This window comes from Rana temporaria, chromosome 1 (genome assembly GCF_905171775.1).
Source record: "Rana temporaria chromosome 1, aRanTem1.1, whole genome shotgun sequence".
Taxonomy (NCBI): domain Eukaryota; kingdom Metazoa; phylum Chordata; class Amphibia; order Anura; family Ranidae; genus Rana; species Rana temporaria.
In genome coordinates this window covers 26,200,550-26,220,470 of record NC_053489.1, presented here as the reverse complement: position 1 = coordinate 26,220,470, position 19,921 = coordinate 26,200,550, and the positions used below count along the sequence as shown (strand labels likewise).

The window sequence follows — 19,921 nt, the reverse complement described above, 5'->3', positions numbered from 1 at the left end:
TTGGCGTTAAAAAAAAATAAAAACACCCCAGTGTGAAAGGGGTCTTGGTGTTAAAGTGGAGGTTCACCCGGAAATACCATTTTTTAACCTTAGATTCCTGCTCATTTTGTCAAGGGGAATCGGCTAGTTTTTTTTAAATCGAAGCTGTACTTACCGTTTTAGAGATGCATCTTCTCCGCCGCTTCCGGGTATGGGCTGCGGGACTGGCCGTTCCTATTTTGATTGACAGGCTTCCGACGGTCGCATCCATCGCGTCACGATTTTCCGAAAGTAGCCGAACGTCGGTGCGCAGGCGCAGTATAGAGCCGCACCGACATTCGGCTTCTTTCGGCTACTCGTGACGCGATGGATGCGACTGTCAGAAGCCTGTCAATCAAAATAGGAACGCCCAGTCCCGCAGCCCATACCCGGAAGCGGCGGAGAAGATCGCTCTCTCTAAAACGGTAAGTACTGCTTCGATTTTAAAACAACACCCGATTCCCCTAGACAAAATGAGCATCAATCTAAGGGTAAAAAAAATTAAAAAATTAAAGTGCCTGAAAGCTTTCACACAAAGGCGCTGTGCTGGCAGGATGTCAAAGTCGCTAAAGTCTGTCCCTGCTGGAAACGCCAACCTGTCCCTACACTGACAAAGTATATGAATGTATTGCACACCTATGTACTGCAGAGCAAGTATCACACAAGGCGCTGTGCTGGCAGGATGTCAAAGTCCTGCAAGCAGCTTCTTTGCAGCGTTTTTGGAGCGTTTGGGCTCCTAAAGCCCCTTCCCATTGAGGAGCTTTTTTAATGCCAAAGCGCCTGAAAAACGCCCCAGTGTGAAAGGGGTCTTAGCGGAGCTTTACCAGCAGGTCTTCGTGGCACTGGCAGTGTGAAAGGGCTCTGAAAGCACTCAGGCTTTCACATTGGGATTGCAGATGAGGCTTCTTTTAGTCGCTTTACAGGCGCTTTTTTTTTTTTTTTATGGCAAAGCGCCTGAAAAACGCCCAGTATGAAAGCGGTCTTAAAGTTCCCGTTTGTTAAAAAAAAAAAAGTTATACTTGCCTTCACTGTGCAGTTTGTTGCACATAGTGGCCCCAATTCACCTGTTCCACGACGGCTCTCGCAGCTCCTCCACGCATTAGATGACCCCCTCGTGAGAGAGCTTCCCAGAGAGGGGGTTACCTTGCGGGCACGTGCTCCTGTGGCATACATTTAGCGTCCATAGACACGAATCGCATGACTAGGCCCCGGCACCTGCGTGATTTGGTTGACTGCAGCGGGAGCCAATGACTGCGCTGCTATCTATCCAATCAAAGCCAGGACTCCAAGGAGAGAAGAACGGCTGGGACATGTCCACGGAAATTCGGGACGGGGGACTGGGGGGCCGGGCACTGCAAGGATGCATTAAGGTAAAAAAAAAAATCGTTTTTGGTAATTAGACTCTGTCACTGACGTGAATGTGTGTGCCCTGAAAACGGCCTGGGCTCAGGTGGGTTGAATGACACTGACCATCATTAAACTCTGCAGTTTGGCCACATCTATTGGTGGCAAAGAAGTGCTGTTGGTGACGATGTCTCCTCCTTTGTTCTTGGGCCAAATCATTTTTTTTCTACCCCAGATCACTCAATATATAGGAGCTGTCATGCTTGTTTCTGTTACAAGGGATGTTTACGTTCATTCCTTTATAATAGGAAAAAAAAGTGGTAAAAGTGTGTGTGTGTGTGTGTGTGTGGGCATACCCCGCTTTAAGTACACTCACTTTACATACACTCGCGAGTAAGGACATACCCCCGAGTGTATGTAAAGTGCCTTACAAGTACTGTACAGGCATTTTGCAGCCGCACTAGAAGGAGCTGAAGCTTCGAGAGCATAGCCCACCCTGTTCCAGTGTGCCCCTGACACCCCCAATACAGCCCCTGAGACCTCAACTACAGCTCCTGACACCCCAAATACAGCCCCTGGCCCCCTACTTAACCCTAGAAGTGAAAAAAGGTATTGTTTCACTTTAAGTACATTTTCGTTTTACATACATGCTCTGGTCCCATTGTGTACTTAAAAGTGGGGTATGCCTGTATAGATATATATTTTTTTTTTTATTAACCTCCCCATACTGGTTAGTCGCGCGGACATTTGTAAACTGTGTTCCAACCACACATGTGAGGTATCGGAGTGAGAGCAATAATTCTAGCACTAGAACTCCTCTAACTCTGAACCGGTAACCTGTAAAAACGCATCCATTTACTCGGCGTAATCTCCTCTTTCATGCTACAGAAAAAATTGAGGTAACTATTGTTTAAATTAAAAAAAAGTCCCCCCCCCCCCCCCCCCAAAAAAACACAGCTGTACAAATGACATAAAATATTGCAACAATCGTCCTTTTTTTTATTTTTATTCTCTAGTGTCTCTAAAAAAAAAAAACTATGGGGGGTTCCAATTGTTTGTTGCCATAAAAAAAAAAAAATGCTGATTTAAACTTGTAAACAAAGTTACAAAAAAAGTCCTGGTCAGCAAGTAGTTAAACCTCTGCTTTGTATATTTTTGTGTACCGTTTCTGGGGCTTTATCACCTGAGGCTTGTCCTTTTACTCAAGGAAATTGGGTACATAACTTTTCCCAAGAGCAGAAACACAGCCAGAGGATACGGTGTGGTGAAATACTACGGGACAAAAATACATTTCCTATTAAAGGACAGGACATTGTGTAATGTTTTTTTGGATGTCTTTAGTTGCTTACAAGTGAGACTGGATGTCTATTTGGGACTGATGGAAATACAGTAGCTGTGATTTGTAACCATGTCAGGAAGGTTATTTATTTTTGTGTGTGTGTGTGTGTGTGTTTGTTTTTTTCTAAATGATGCATCTGCTAGTTTGGGGATACCAACAATTCAGTAAATATTTTATCTCAAATTGTTCTGCTTTCGTGGTCACTCACTTAGGCTGCATTCACACCTTGGCGTACCTAATTGCGGCATTTTGTACCACGATTTTCGGCGACAAAACGCAGCGATTGTGAATGCAGCCTTACCCCAGGTCCACATCTCCTATGCCGAAGGCCGAAGCCGCCTGGGAAAAAAAGGGTCCGGGACTTGTTTTAAGCTTCAGGCAGCGTTTCGGCGTTCGGCGTGGAGATGTGAACCATCTCCATAGAGGGCAATGTAAAATCATCCCTCCAGTGTATTAAGGGCTGCTGCGGCGTCGCGATTCAGGCGTATATACGCCTAGGTGTGAACAGAGCCTAAGGGATGGCACAAGTGGAATTGTCTGTGTAGAATGACGTTTCTTTATGAAAGTAGAAAAGGCGCCACTCGCTAACCCAGTGCATTAATATGTGGATGAACGTGGCCTCGGCCAGTGTCGTTCCAGCAACCTCCCCTAACATGTTTCGCCCCCAGCTCACCGGGGCAAAACATACCAGGGGGACGTGGCTGGATGCAAAAATACGAAGGAAACTTGGACAGCCGCACTCCAAAAATGTTTTAATTTAAAATCGATCACAAAATAAACATGCCACAGCAAATAAATTGGAACAAAAGCCAACGTTTCGCACTATAGCTTCAGTGCTTAGTCATAGCTGTACCAGCTATGACTAAGCACTGAAGCTACAGTGCGTAACGTTGGCTTTTGTTCCAATTTTTTTGCTGTGGCATGTTTTATGTTGTGATCGATTTTAATTAAAAGAACATTTTTGGAGTGCAGCTGTCCAAGTTTTCTTTTTGCATCACTATTGCATTGCCGGCACCCATGGTTTGGTTCCAGTGAGGAGGTTCTTTTGAAGACTACTGTGGGTTTTTTTTTGTCTGGGACGTGGCTGGAGTGATGCTGGCTAAGGCCACTTTCATCTACCTACTAATGCACTGGGTTGGTGAGTGGCGCCCTTCTCTTATGCTTTTACACCTCTGGTGCACTGACACCAGCTCCTGTCATTGCCATCGGCAGGGATATCTGTCTCGGCTTAGAGCGGCAGTTTAATTTGGATCAGACTTTCTTTATAGTTGTATCTGTGGAATGATGGAAAATATTTATATAATTTTTTTTTTTTCTTTTTCTTTCCAGTCTCACATAAAGTTTCCAATAGATTACCCATACTCCCCTCCGACTTTCCGCTTCCTGACAAAGATGTGGCACCCGAATATTTATGAGGTAAGAAATTCGTGTTGGAATATTTGTAAGGGGTTTTTGTTTTGGGGTTGTTTATCCACCAACAGAAATACAAAAACAATAATTTGAAAGTCAGGATGAAGAAAACTTTCTTTGTTTGAACTAACTTTTCAGAACAGTCCAAACCGCATTTATGAAGCAAGACTGTGTGATTGGTCTGCGAAATAAATTTTTATTTACTCTTGGCTCATAAAAAAAAAAAAAAAAAAAAACTAGTTTAAAAATAATAATAATAAAAAATATAATAAAAAAACTCAGAGCTGCTTACCCTGGGAGCGCTAATGCAGGTGTGCTCCCGAGTCCTGCTGCGTCCATTGACAGCACTGCCCCCAGCTCCCGTGACACTGGATTCGATTGATGGCAACGGGAGCCAATGGCTCCTGCTATCAATCTATACAATGAGAACCAGAGACAGTGGCTGGAGCTGCTGTGCTCGTCTCCGTTGCTGGAACGTTCGGGGTTAGGTAAGTAAAGGGGGAGTGGTCTGGAGAGGTGCTGCATCACAAAGGGTGTTTCACCTTTAAAGTGGAGTTCAACCCCAAGGACCCCTTTCACGCTGAGTCGATGGTAAAACGCCACTATTTTTACTGCCGAAGCTATGTGCCGAAGCGGGCTTTCACACTGGAGACAATGGAGCAGCTGTTTGAGGGCGGATTGCAGGCGCAATTTTGGACGCTATAGCGCCTGCAATATGCCCTCAGTGTGAAAGGCGTCTGAAGTGGAACTTCCGCTAATCGGATTCCTTTCCCCCCCCCCTCCCGGTGCCACAATTGCCACCTTTCGAGGGGGGGGGGGGGGGGGAACAGACACCTGTCTTTGACAGGTATCCTTTCCCACTTCTGGGAGTCTGGGCCGCGGCCCGTGATGTTACCGCGGGGCTCCTCCCCCTGCTGCCGGGCCGAGAGGGGCATCACGTGTGCGCAGTAGGGTTCCTGGCGTGAAGCCGAAGGGCTACACTGCCAGGTTCCCTGAAATGGTTGCGGTACCGACATCGCTGGACTCAGGACAGTTAAGTGTCTTATTAAAAACCAGCTGCTGCAATATGTGTAGCAGCTGCTTTTTTAATATATATTTTTTTTTTTGGCTGGAACACACCGCTTTAAGACATAAAGATGAACACCCCCCCCCCCCAAGGGTTTACAACCCCTTATTTTTTTTTTAAGCAAAAAAAAAATAAGTGGTCGAACAAAATGCTGACACAAGGGGGTGATCCTTTTTCCAACTCAGATTCTGTTTTTTGAATTTTACTTTTTTTTTTTTTTTTACTAAATACATACAGCTGGATAAAAAAAATGGTTGCCCCCCCCAATGGATAGGGGGAAGATATGGGAAGTTGTTCTGTAGTAATGATACGCTTCCTGTCCTTGTGTGGCAACTCTACTCCTTTGTACATGCAGTCCAGTTAGTGTGACTCTAGGTTAGGAAGGGTTACTGGAAGGATCACCAGGTGAGCAATATATAAAAAGTCGGAGGGGAGGGGGACGACAAATGAGGCCACCACATCGAATGACAGATGTATGTTTAATTTAGATTTCCCACACAACAAAGTTTTTGCAGTTTCAATGGCTTCTGACATTCTGGTCTTTTGTGTGCACTTTGAAAATTGTACCTGTGACTCAAATGGTTAAAGCTGATCCCGGTTGCATCTTTGTCTAGAACGTCGCGTTCTCGTTGGAATGTCATATCTGAAAGCAGAACTGTCATGCCGGTAGGCGGCACTGCCTATAAAATGTGTAATTAAATCTCCCACTACAAACCTTGGAGGGGTCAGAAGCAGCAGGAGGTGGTTGATGATAAAATATAGTTTCAGCTGAAAAACTCTTCTCTAAAATTTGTTGTTTTTTCTTTCAGAATGGTGATGTATGTATCTCAATCCTGCACCCTCCTGTAGATGATCCACAGAGCGGTGAGCTGCCTTCTGAAAGGTGGAACCCCACCCAGAACGTCAGGTAAGGTTAGGAATAGTTAGGAGAGCTCCACACTAAATTGATTTATTTCTTGGCTGGTGGTGGTGGTGCAGGGTTTAAACTCCGGGGGTTTTCTGGAGGCCAGGCTGGGCGCTCTCCACACCACAGGCTTAACGGGGTACAGGTCATATTGATCTTGTGCTTTATTTTGGGTACCCAGGGAGGCAATTGTGGTAGGGCACAGTTCTCAATCAAAAAGGGGAATTCCTTGAACATCATCTGGAATTGAGGGTCCCTTGCATACACAACGGCATTGGCATCTAAATTGTAAAGGTATTTTCAGAACCCTTCTAATGGGTTTAGGTTACTGTATTGGTCAGTTGCCAAAATGTAGCACTATGAGTTGCACTAGATGTCAAATAATGTTGTACAGGCAGAGTAACTACTGTAGGCACCCTTAAAGGAATTGTAAAGCTTCGGGTTTTTCCGCCTTAATGCTTCCTATGCATTAAGGTGAAAAAACATCCGATGCTTACAAGACCCCCAGTTTACTTACCTGAGCCCTCGAAAGTCCCGCGTCATGAACGCGCTGTCTTTTTGCGCCGTCTTTGCCCATGTCGTCTTTGCCCATGTCGTCTTTGCCCATGTCGTCTTTGCCCATGTCGTCTTTGCCCATGTCGTCTTTGCCCATGTCGTCTTTGCCCATGTCGTCTTTGCCCATGTCGTCTTTGCCCATGTCGTCTTTGCCCATGTCGTCTTTGCCCATGTCGTCTTTGCCCATGTCGTCTTTGCCCATGTCGTCTTTGCCCATGTCGTCTTTGCCCATGTCGTCTTTGCCCATGTCGTCTTTGCCCATGTCGTCTTTGCCCATGTCGTCTTTGCCCATGTCGTCTTTGCCGATAGCAACGTAGCCATTGGCTCCCACGGGACGGGGCCGAGTGATGCACTTGGCGGCTATGGCCGCCACTGTATAACACGGGAGCGTGCCCTTGGCAGAGTGCTTCCCAGAACGGGGTTTAGCTCTTGCTTGGAGGAGTCAAGACAGCTGCTGAGGGACCCCAGAAGACCAGAATCGGTGCCAGAACGAGCTGCACAGTGGAGGTAAGTATGATCTGTTTAAAAAAAAAAAGAAACCTTTACAACCCCTTTAAATGTAGAACTATGGTCAGGCTATTAACCATTAAATTCCATATTAAAGTGGTTGTATAGCCATAAAAAAAAAAAAACTAAGATGGGCATAATGAGCTAGTATGCGTCGCATGCTAACTCATTATGAAATAACTTGGAACTAAGCCCCCGCGGTGTCGCCCAGTGACCGATGAGGGGGCCGACATGTTTCCCGGCGTTGCTTCCGGGTTCGCAGGCTCTGGTGCTATGACTGGCCGTAACCGGGATGTCACTCCTGTGCATGCGCTCGGGAGCCTACGGTTCCAGCAAGCGGCTCCTAAAGTTCCGGTAAGGAAAAAGGGTTCTCTGATTGGACTAGGAGGGCTTTACAAAGTATTCCCTGAGAGGTGCCTGTGCAAAGGCCTCGGGCCCAAAGCTAGCTGCCGTGCCTCTTGGTGATTCCCAGCTTCCACGGGGATCCCACAGTGCCCCCCCAATAAAGTCTTGACGACAGTAAAACTGGCCCTTGGTGTACAGTTTGGAGACCCCTGGCTTAGGATATCAGCCACATGGAGTTGTTTTCAGCTGCTTGACCATCCAGTATTCTAGAATTGCCCTCCTCCACCCTTATCGGCTACAACAGCTTCCCCTCTTGGCACAAGATTTTGGAGTAACTCTGGAAATGTGCCCATTCACTGTGCAGACCAGTCTGGTTCCTCTACTCCAGACTGGTCAAGACCTGTCCTTATGGAGCTGGCTTTGTACACAGGGGGACAGTCATGGTGGAACAGGCAAGGACCTTCACCAGACTTGCCACAAGGACAGCACAATTGTTTAAAATGCCTTTTTGTAGGTTGTAGTATTACCAGGAAACATCTGAACTCCATCATTGGCAGTGGTGTCCTCAGGGCAGCCATCACAAATGTTGGGGCCCCTTACACCGCTTTAGGCAGGGCCCCTCTGGAGCAGAGAACGCTCCTGGGGATCGTTGGGCCCCTTACAGGTGTATTGCAAAAAAAAAAAAACACGGGAGGGGGCCAGCCGGGCCCCTGTGAACCATCGGGCCCCTTACAGGTGTAATGCCTGTACCCCCCCTGATGGCGGCCCTGGGTGTCCTCATACTTTTGGTCGTATGTTGTGGGTAGGAAAAGTGGAAACTAATAAAAACTAGAAAAAAAAAAGAATTTTGGCGGCACATGTATAACGAATGTAAAAATCGATTAGATATTATAAAGATTGGTATATAAAAAAAGTATCTAGACTAATAATACAATGTTACATCAGCATAAGAACCCAACATACATTCCAGCAACACTTCCAAAACCTTATATTACTTTAAATATGTTCACGCCATAAGAATGCAAGTAGTAATATAAGGTTTTGGAAGTGTTGCTGGGTTCTTATGCTGATGTAACATTGTATTAGTCTAGATACTTTTTTTCATATACCTACCTTTATAATAAATCTCTCTAGATTTTTACATTGGTTATCCATGTGCTGCCAAAAGACAATTTTTTTTTTTTTCTAGTTTTTATTGGATTCCACTATACTGGGACGTTGGCACATCTATACCGATGCATCTACAGTTACTAGTCGCCCTGTGTTGATGCACATTTAATCAAGTTCCATTTCAAAAGTATGTTGTGGGTAGGTGTAATGGTCGGGTGTCCCCATACTTTTGACCATGTAGTTTACATTAAACATACATTGCGCACAAAAATCAAGCTTTTGAAACCTTCCCATGTATTGATAAAGTTTACATGAAGCTGATTATTTTCATGCTTATTGACCTCTAAATAAAAATGTTCTCCTTTTTTATAATTGTTTATGGTTTTCTGTGCATAGTTTGTGGCCCCCAGACTCAACTTTTTATTTTTTTCTCTTTTCAGGACCATTTTACTGAGTGTGATCTCTCTGCTAAATGAACCAAACACCTTCTCCCCAGCCAATGTAGATGCTTCTGTAATGTTCAGGAAATGGAGGGATAGTAAAGGAAAGGACAAGGAGTACGCAGAGATTATTAGGTGAGTAGTCATTCTGGAGATGGTTCGAAAATATTGGATATTAGACCTCCTTTACCCCATATGATTTATACACTTATGTAGGCTGCTTGACGGAAATTGGAGCAGTTGCCTGTACCAACCAATCAGAGCAAAAACCAGTCACCAGCAGTGTACTGAAAGGCGCTCTGTACCAGGCATAGGCGTACGCAGGGGGTGTGTGGCACCAATTTCCCCCTACTGCCCAGGGTCCCCCCCCCCCCTGTGCCCTGCAGTGCTTCTGGCTTCCCTCCTCTCCCCTGGCTGCTGCGGGGATGTTTCAGGATGGAGAGTTTAACCGTCAGGGGTTAACACGGTTTACAATATTCGATTCCACCAACCCACGACAGCTTATCCGACACTCCACAATCCAGCAGACACGATCCATAAGAATTCCCCAGAAGACAGACGAGACACAAGCTCTGTTCTCTGGTTCAAACAAATGAATTCTTTATTGGTAACTTAGCCTTGTTATTTACAGTTACAAGCATGCTACAGTTATCACAGGGACAATGAAACTCTCCACCCAAAACATCACACAGTGGGTGCTTGACGAGTCCCCCCCCCCCCCAATCCACATCCCAGACAGACATTCTGGCACCGAATCTAGAGGAGTTAATTACTACAGCTGACAAGTCACATTCCACATCGATTATCAATAGCATTTTCACACAAAACAGTGTCATTAGCATACACAATGTAATATCTTAGGAGCAGACTTAATTAGCACAATGGACAACAGAATGCAATCACAGCAAGCCCCCATCACCACAGCCAGGTGGACTTAATTGGCATCTCAACAGTCTATGATACACATTGAATGATACACTCTTATTGACCTGTTGGGGTCAGAATAAACCACCTGTAATATGTCAAGATATCCTGTAATGCATGAATTATAATTAATGTCCCATCTCATGTAATCCGATATATCAGTTCTCAGTCATCCTATGCCCCTAAGGGACATAGGATGACCCAAGAGTCATTGGTCAAGCTGGCACAGGAGTACCCCACATCCTTCAAAAGTCTCTGGGTATCAGGGGCCTTTCCGTTTACAGAGAGCATGGGAAGTTGCTAGTAATTATAAAATTTACCGGCACCTTCCTTTTCTAAATGGACACACTTGCTCATAAATGAAGCATGGTAAACTTGGCATAGTCAACAGTATTCTATCCTTCAGTTGGTGAATGAACGGGAAGCCACTCGGCACAGAGCACTTCCCATTCATTCACTACCCCATGCAGCTGAGGTTGTAGAGAAAGGAATATGTGTTTGAGCTTTGGGGTGCACACCCTAATGCAATGGGCTGCACACACCTATGGTACCAGGTCCTGTTCTATTTAACCAAAGGTTTGGGAAGGGTTAAGGTGTCTCTTCGTTTGATCACAGAGGTGTGCAATGGGGTTGATATTCCTGGAGGAGTTTGTAAAATGGAACATAACTCGAAAAGGTGTAAACTGCCGTTCAGTGTTTTCTAAATGAAAAAATAATGTATTTGGGGAAATAATTTATAGCAGTGGTTCTAAACTCCTGTACTCGGGGCCCACTAACAGGCCAGATTTTAGGTATTACTTTGGGGAGATGTAGACGAGAATACTGCAATCACTGAGCCTATGGGCAGTCCTTGCTGATAAAACCCCTCTGCTATACAGAAGCCAGTTATTTATGCCCTGCTGGGACCTTTGGTTCCATAGCTTATTTTTTTTTTCAATCACCAGGCAGGCTGGATAATCTAGATCCAGTCGGTGCCCCAGCCTGGACAACAAGCAGACCTTTAGCTAAGCGCTGGGTTGGCAGCAACAAGCCTCATCCTGGACCAGAGCAGTGAGTTAAGGGTCTGACCATTAAAAAGGTGGATCTGTTAAGGGAGCCTTGCCCTCCAAGCTTCACTGAATCGTTAAGTTGATGCCTTCGCTCCGGATGCCGTGTGGGGCACAGGTCCTCCTCTCCTCTTGCCCCCCCCCCCCCGGTATTTCCTCTTTCCTCGGCCAGGCTCCCTACCCTGCTTCTATATACCTCCCAGTCCCCTTGGCGCTTGGGCTGACTTTTTCTGGCAACCTTGAGTGGGAGTGTGGCTTCTCGGTTGTCCCTGCATTATGGTCCTCTCCAGGGGTCCAGGAGGCAGTATTGCAACTGCTATGTGCTTTTGCTGTGTCTGGTAGCCATTTTCCCAGTGATCTGGTGGCCATTTTGCAGTGGACCTTGCATGGGAGCTGGCTGGGGAAGTGCATGGCAGCCATTTTCTTGTAGCTTGGACAGTCCCTGGGGCAGGAAAGTGCACTTTCTGAGGCCCATGGCGGCACCCACAGCGCTCCCCTGGTGATCAGGTGGTGGTGAGTCCTCTCTGGGGTACCTCCCCTCTCTGCTCTAGTCAGCCTGGGGGATGGGGGGGCTTTTGTTACTCCTCCCTTCCCCCTGGGTGTCCTCACTTTTGGCGATGCTGTTCTGTCGGCGGTGCTGGAGCTGCACTGATTGCTTCCATGCAAGAGACACTTAAAATGAATGGGGCTGCCCACAATGCGCCTTTTCACCTTTGGTACACATAAGCTGGCTAGGTATATTGGTTTTTCCTTACCCTGCATACTTTAAGAAGTTTGTTTTCAAAGATTGGGAACACTTGAAGCTTCATTTTGTGGTTCCGAAGTGCTTTGTGGTATGTTACCCTTTTGAGGAGGCTGTTCTGAAGAAGATTGAATAAAGCAGCTGTGATACTGGTGGAAGAGTCTTCCTCTTAGATCCTGCAGACTGCTGGGCCGAATTGGCCGCCCACTCTTTTTACCATTGCCAGGTAGGCGTTGCGGTCTGTTGGCCACAGCCCTGGTGTCTTAGACGCTTACAGAATGGGCCACAGTTCTGCAGAAAAGTTTGTCCGCCAGAGAATTGGATCAGGTGTATGTGGATCTAGTGGACCAGTTGGTCCAGGGCCTGAAGTCTGTTTGCATCCTTGGATGTAGCGTAGCTCTGCTCCTTTTTCAAGCTCTACATCTCGGCGGTGGTGCTTCATTGGGCACTTTGGCCAAAATGCTGGTCTACGAATCTGCCCTTCCAGGGAGACCGTCTCTTTTGTGCTACCTTGGAAGACTTAAGCAAGAGAAACTTTCTCCCACAGGCCAAGAAGGAGATTGGACTTCATCAGAAGTCTGGGCCTTCCTTTTGCTGCTCACACAAGACTTTCATTCCCCCTGGCTCCTCTAACCAGGACACATGCCCTTCAAGGCCCCAGCGGCTGGACGCACAAGTCCTCTTTAGTATGATGGGGTGTTTCCAGGGTGGGGCTGTCATCTTTTTGGGCCCTTGGACCTCTCCTCATTTCCAGGCATGTGGTTATGGCCAGGGACAGGATAGATTGTTTTTTTTTTTTTGTTTGTTTTCTTGTGTATTTAAAAAAAAATTGGGCCTTCTGGTGTCCACTTCCATGGTAGTTCCATATGAGTTCTGCAGTGGGAAATCCTGTTGACATGGAACCATTCTTCCGCTTCCCTAGACGACCAGATTTGTCTCGGCCATTCACTAGTGGCACCAGTTTCCTCCCCTACAGACCCAGAAGTCCTTTTCTTTCTTCCAATGTCCAGTCTTCTCCGGGGGCTTCAAGTCGGACAGTGGCCTATGTCAACTATCAAGGTTGACCGAGCACATTTTGCGGTTGTGGAACAGCGTGTTCTGGTTCTCTGTCCGTAACTTAACGTTCCTCCAAAGATGGTGGATATTCACCTGAATGAGGACCTTGTTGTCCTGCCTTGTGTCCACGGTCCTCGCATCCAAAGGAGTTTGTTTTGAAATCCCTAAATGTGGCCTGGGTTTGTATGTGCCTGTCTGCTACGGCCTCCTTCCAGAGGTCAGATTCTTTGCGTTCATGGACGGTCCAAGAAAGGTCTGGCGACCTACTCTGCTGCTGTTGGCTACTGCAGTCCATTTTGTACTGGTGTACACCATTAAGGGTTGGGCCCCTCCCTTTCCGGTTGGGCCCCTCCCTTTCCGGTTGGGCCCCACTCCACCAGGGCAATTAATGTCTCCTGTGCATTTAGACCTTGGGTATCCATCTCAGGTTTGCAAGGTGCACACTGTTAAAACAAAATTGTGTTGGCATCTTCAAATACTTGTTTGGACTGCAAGGTATTGCAGGCCACTGTTTAACTGAGGAAGTAAAGCCTTGGTTAAAAAAAAAAAATACTCCCTGCAAGACAAAGGCATAATGAGCTAGTATGCATAGCTCATTATGAAGTATTTGCCTGAGATCTAAGCCCCCGCAGCCGTCCTCATTTGCCTCCAACGCTGCCATCTCTCCTGGAGTGACTTCCAGGTATCGCGGCTCCAGCGATGTGATGGCCGGAGCCACAATGACGTCACTCCCGTGCATGCGCGCGGAAGTTGCCACTAACTGCAATATCCCATTCACTAACGGCACGCTCAGTGCGCCTGCGCTGTAGACATCGGTGCAGTCTTTTTTGCAAAATTCTCCTAAACCGTGGAGGTTTTATTAGATATTTGTTGCACCTACAGGGAAGCCTTAATCGAAGCTTGCCTGTAGGTAAAAGTGGTCTGTAAGGGTTTACTACCACTTTAAGATTGCTTGTTTTTGGTTTGCCCACCCCTTTGACACCCGAAGAGCTGTCTGTCAATGAACACAAGGGCGAAAAGGGACTTTTGTTGTTCACCGTAAAATCCCTTTCTTGGTGTTCTTTGATTGGCACTTGCTTCTCTAGTTTGGAATTTATACTTCTGAAGCTGTTTTGGTATAGGCAAGCCTGTTAAGTCACAGAGAGAGGGTATATACCAGCTAGGACTGCCCATAGGCGATGCTGTTCTTTTTTTGCCTAGTGTCCTACTCCTGTAGGTGGAGATATAACCCCTTTGGTCAAAAATCAGAAAAGCTGTGTCGGGATTTTATGGCGAGTAACAAAAATCCAGTTTTTAGATTGTAAAATGAGCCTGTCTGTGGGAAAAGAAAATAGAATTTGAGTGTTTATCACTAAAGGGGTCACCCAGGCAAAGGTTATGATTCCCCAATATAGAGGTTTAGTTATCACTGGAAGGGACACCAGCAGGAGGAAGGAAGTCCTGATTGCCCCTATATAGCTCTTTAACTATCACTGAAGGGATCACCGGCAGAAGAAAGGGAGGTCCGAAGTCCCCTACATAGTTTGTCCTCACTAGAGGGGTCCTCAGCAGGCGGCAGATCTTGGTTCCTTCTAATTTGAGATCTTTAGCTGGACCTCATGTCTAGTTCTGGAGATTTGCTTGCAAAAAGATATCAACACAAACAGGAGGAAAGTTCACACCTAACCTTGGAAAGTATTTTACTGAAAGTAGTTGACACTTGGAACACTCCAGTAGAGGTAGTGAGCTGGTCAACCCGTAAGGGAATTTTAAACATGCTTGGGACAAACCTAAATCATCCCGGTATAACCCCCTAAAGCAAAGGCCACACATGTGTTTACAGTCGGCGCGAAGGGGTTAACCATTTGCTTACTGGGCACATATACCCCCTTCCTGCCCAGGCGAAATTTCAGCTTCCGGCACTGTCGCTTTAACTGACATTTGCGTGGTCGGGCGACGTGGCTCTCAAACAAAATCTATGTCCTTTTTTCCCCACAAATAGAGCTTTCTTTTGGTGGTATTTGATCACCTCTGCGCTTTTTTATTTTTTGCGCTATAAACAAACAGAGCGACAATTTTGAAGAAAACACAATATTTTTTAGTTTTTGCTAATAAATATATATATATATATATATATATATATATATATATATATATATATATATACATACATACATACATACATACATACACACATACACACATACACACACACACACACACACACACACACACATACATACATACATACATACATACATACATACATACATACATACATACATACATACATACATACATACACATACATACATACATACATACATACATACATACATACATACATACATACATACATACATACATACATACATACATACATACATACATACATACATACATACATACACACACACACACACACACACACACACACATACATACACATACATACATACACATATATATATATATATATATATATATATATATATATATACATAAATAATTTTTTTTTTTTTATACTAGTAATGGCGCCGATCTGCGATTTTTATTGGGACTGCGACATTATGGCGGACACATCGGACACTTTTGACACACTTTTGTGACCATTCACATTTATTCAGCAATCAGTGCTATGAAAAGTGACTGGCAGGGAAGGGGTTAACACTAGGGGGCGAGGAAGGGTTAATGTGTGCCCTGCATAGTGATTCTAACTGGGGGGGAGGTGACTGATCTGTGTCCCTATGTACGAGGGACACTGCATCAGTCTCCTCTCCCCGACAGGACGTGGAGCTCTGTTTACAGAGATCCACGTCCTTGTCTGTGTAACAGCCGATCGCGGGTACATGGCGGACATCGCGGCCGCAAGGCACGCGCATCGGCACCGCCGTGATGCGGCGGGCGCGCGCCCCCTTATAGACGTCCACCCTGCAATTGAGAGCCACCTTGTGGCCATCTTTTATCTATAGCAGGGATACCAAGTGGTTAAAATACACATATGATAAAAAAAATTATAGACCCTTCAGCTCTTTGTAAGTGGGCAAACTTACAAAATCTGCCGGAGATCAAATTTCCCCACTGTACGTGAACCTTTGTTCTCCCATTGCCAGTGCTGCTGATCTTTGCTGTCTTGAAGAGCTATGCTTACTAAAAGATCTTCAGCATCCAATCCATGAGTTTTGGGTGCCTGGTCCCCCTCTGCTTTGTGGTTTCTTCTGCCGCCTTCTACATCACTTGGGGAACACATCCTTAACCACTTCCCGACCGCCGCATGTAGACATACGTCGGCAGAATGGCACGGACAGGCACATCAACGTACCTGTACGTGCCTGCCTAGACGTGGGTCGGGGGTCCGATCGGGACCCCCCGCTACATGCGGCGGTCGGATTCCCTCGGGGAGCGATCCGGGACGACGGCGCGGCTATTCGTTTATAGCCGCTCCGTCGCGATCGCTGCCCGGAGCTGAAGAACGGGGAGAGCGGTATGTAAACACGGCTTCCCGTGCTTCACTGTGGCGGCGCATCAATCGAGTGATCCCTTTTATAGGGAGACTCGATCGATGACGTCAGTCCTACAGCCAAACCCCCCTACAGTTGTAAACACACACTAGGTGAACACTAAATCCTACAGCGCCCCCTGTGGTTAACTCCCAAACTGCAACTGTCATTTTCACAATAAACAATGCAATTTAAATGCATTTTTTGCTGTGAAAATGACAATGGTCCCAAAAATGTGTCAAAATTGTCCGAAGTGTCCGCCATAATGTCGCAGTCACGAAAAAAAATCGCTGATCGCCGCCATTAGTAGTAAAAAAAAAAATAATTAATAAAAATGCAATAAAACTATCCCCTATTTGGTTTGCGCAAAATGTATAGCGTTTACAAATCGATAAACGCTTATTGCGATTTTTTTTTTTTTTTTTACCAAAAATATGTAGAATACGTATCGGCCTAAACGGAGGGAAACATTTTTTTTTAGATATGTTTTTGGGGGATATTTATTATAGCAAAAAGTAAAAAATATTACATTTTTTCAAAATTGTCGCTCTATTTTTGTTTATAGCGCAAAAAATAAAAACCACCAAAAGAAAGCTCTATTTGTGGGGAAAAAAGGACGCCAATTTTGTTTGGGAGCCACGTCGCACGACCGCGCAATTGTCTGTTAAAGTGACGCAGTGCCGAATTGTAAAAACCCCTTGGGTCATGTAGCAGCATATTGGTCCGGTCCTTAAGTGGTTAATGAAGCCACTGACAGAACGAAGCACGCAGTGGTGGAAGTTTGACTTTTAATGGTCATACAAGAACGATCATTTCATAACATTTTCTTACATTTGTGCTGACAACCCCCCTTTCTTTTCTTAACAGGAAACAAGTGTCGGCGACTAAAGCCGAAGCGGAAAAGGATGGCGTGAAAGTCCCAACCACCCTGGCAGAATACTGCATTAAAACCAAAGTGCCTTCTAGTGATAACAGCTCAGACTTGCTCTACGACGACTTGTACGACGACGATATAGACGACGAAGACGAGGAGGAAGAGGACGCTGACTGTTACGACGACGACGATTCGGGTAACGAGGAATCGTGACGACCTCCTGCATCCGTTTTCTCCCTTCTCACGGCCTGAAACAACCCTTTTAGACCTTCCTGCTCTCTGTCCCTTGGCCTCTCCTGCTGCCCTCCCTCCCCTGCTGATTCAGGCCACTAATGGAGTAGTGTTGGCCTTGCAGATCTCCTGCTGTCCTGAGCTCTAGGATATAAAGAGGACCAGTCTTCTGGCATATTTGTGGACTTGGCTCCATTTATTTTCTTCTTTTTTTTTTTTTTTTTTTTCCTGGACCTATCATGGAGACGCAAGGGATAGGAAAAAGGCACGTCACGGAGTGTATGCCGCACCAACCTGCTAGCGTTGGTGCAAAACTTTTCCTTTTTTTTTGTTTTACTTTTTATTTCATAGAAACGACTCTCCTGTTTATATACCTTTAAGATATATTTCAAAAAGTGAAAAAAAAAAAATTGCAAAAACGTTGAAAGTCACAGCTTTTGGTTTTACATTAATTGAAATTGCAGCGGTGGTGTTGAGTGAGACATTGTTTCCCCCCCCTTTTTTTTTTTTTCTGCAAATCTTGTATCCCAAGGGCAGCTGTTTTTTTTTTTTTTTTGTTTTGTTTTTTTTTTGAATACTGAGTGATACAAAAACTCATAAATAGTGGGAAAACTACAGGTTCAAGCCCAGGGTTAGTGACTTATTATCCCCCCTTTTTTTTCCCCCCAATGATGTGTGTATCATGTTATGTTTACCTCAATCACGCCCCATTCCCAAACCCATGCCCCCCCCCCACCCTGTCTCCACCACCAAGGTATCAACCTGTGAAGAGGCTGCATTCACAACACCAAGTCTCCTGTCCGTCGCGACCAGCTGCTAAAGGGTCTGAGTATGCTCACTACTACTTCTAGTACTACTGCTGCTGTTTGTGCTGATGGCTTTTTTTTTTTTTTTTTTTTTGTGATGTCAAGGGTTTGAAAAAAAATTCTATATAGAGCTATAAGAAGCAGAGTATACAACGGGAGGGTGCATTTTGGTATGTGGCACAGTTTTTAAAAAACAGAGTTTTGTTGCTATATCCTTTAGACTACCGAAAGTTGTCTGTGTGCAAGAGGTCACGGCTTTGCAAAGGTTTTCTTCTTTCCTTTTTTTTTTTTTTTTATTTTACATTTTTTTTCTTCTTTAGCTTTTGTATTTTTTTTTTTCTTTAGATTTTTTTTATTTTTATGTCTGTGCAGCACCCTTGTCATCTTAAAAGTTGCAGGGCTCTTGTGGTATGTATGTTTGTGGGTGTCTGTCACTGTTAAGCAGAAGAGGACAAATAAAGCGAGATGTGAAAATCCACTGGTCATCCTTATCTAAGCGCTTATTTAAAATTGGTGAAGGGGGTCACATGGAACACGATATGTACGCACTTTGTGAGCATTTTGATTGATTTTTTATTTAAAAAGAAAAACCTGATTTGCTGAATTAATATTGTACTGAAAATAGTCAAATTCTAGACATAATGGAGCCACATCTGCTGAAGACCTTAAAGGGGTTGTAAAGACAAAAATATTTTCCTCTTAAATTAAAGTCTGACAGTAGCTGATAAAGTAAAAAGTAATGTTTTGCATTATAACTAGTTTGATACCTGTTGAAATCGAGCTGTTTTATTCACCTCCAGCACTCCTGAATCGTTGTTCTCACTGACTTCCTGGTTTGCGGTGCGCATTCATTCTTGCTACATCACGGCCTAATGGGAACTACAGTTGCCATTAGGCTTAGCCTCCATGCCTGTGAGGGATAAGAGAGCATCTTCACGCAGGGCTGTAGTCATAGGGAGGGGGTGAGCACATTCTGCTTTCCACCATGCAAAACGGCTCAGGTGCTGGTGGAAAGCAAGAAGAGGAGAGACAGGAAATTGCATTTTTAAACCTGGATTACTGTATTTTGGAGGTCAAAAGGAAAAACGAGGTAAGTGATATTTAAATGCTCTTGCTTACAGCAATCAATTGATCTAATAAAAACAAACCTTTTAGTGTTCCTTTAAAGGGGTTGTAAAGTTACAAAAAACATTTTTGTTTCCTAAATGGCTTACTTTTACCTTGGTGCAGTCCTCCTTCACTTCATCCTTCCATTTTGCTTTTAAATGTCCTTATTTCTTCTGAGAAATCCTCACTTCCTGTTCTTCTGTCTGTAACTCCACACAGTAAGGTGAGGCTTTCTCCCTGGTGTGGAGTGTCGTGCTCGCCCCCTCCCTTGGACTACGGGAGAGTCAGGACGCCCACTTACACACAGCTCCTTTCTCTATCTGCAACGTAGAGTCTCCTGTTGTCCAAGGGAGGGGGCGAGCACGACACTCCACCAGGGAGAAAGCCTCGCATTACTGTGTGGAGTTACAGACAGAAGAACAGGAAGTGAGGATTTCTCAGAAGAAATAAAAACATTTAAAAGTAAAATGGAAGGATGAGGTAAGTGAAGGAGGACTGCACTAAGGTAAAGGAAGCTATTTAGGGAAAAAAATTGAGTTTGACAACCCTGAATTAAAGGGGTTGTAAAGGTACAGTTTTATCACGGGCCGCATCAGCACTATGGTTGCCCTCTAAGGG

The 19,921-nt window shown here is 45.1% G+C and overlaps 1 protein-coding gene across 1 annotated transcript in view; it reads left to right on the top strand.

The window, feature by feature from the left end:
* The window catches only part of UBE2R2 (ubiquitin conjugating enzyme E2 R2), a 63,052-nt gene extending 44,373 nt beyond the window's left edge, over nt 1-18,679 (top strand). Inside the window, exons 2-5 of the mRNA XM_040336049.1 lie at nt 4,031-4,117; nt 5,987-6,084; nt 9,039-9,173; nt 17,153-18,679. Of these exons, the coding sequence (XP_040191983.1) occupies nt 4,031-4,117; nt 5,987-6,084; nt 9,039-9,173; nt 17,153-17,372 (540 nt within the window). The 3' untranslated portion in view covers nt 17,373-18,679. The remainder of the gene's footprint in view (nt 1-4,030; nt 4,118-5,986; nt 6,085-9,038; nt 9,174-17,152) is intronic.
* The last annotated feature ends 1,242 nt before the right edge of the window (nt 18,680-19,921 follow it).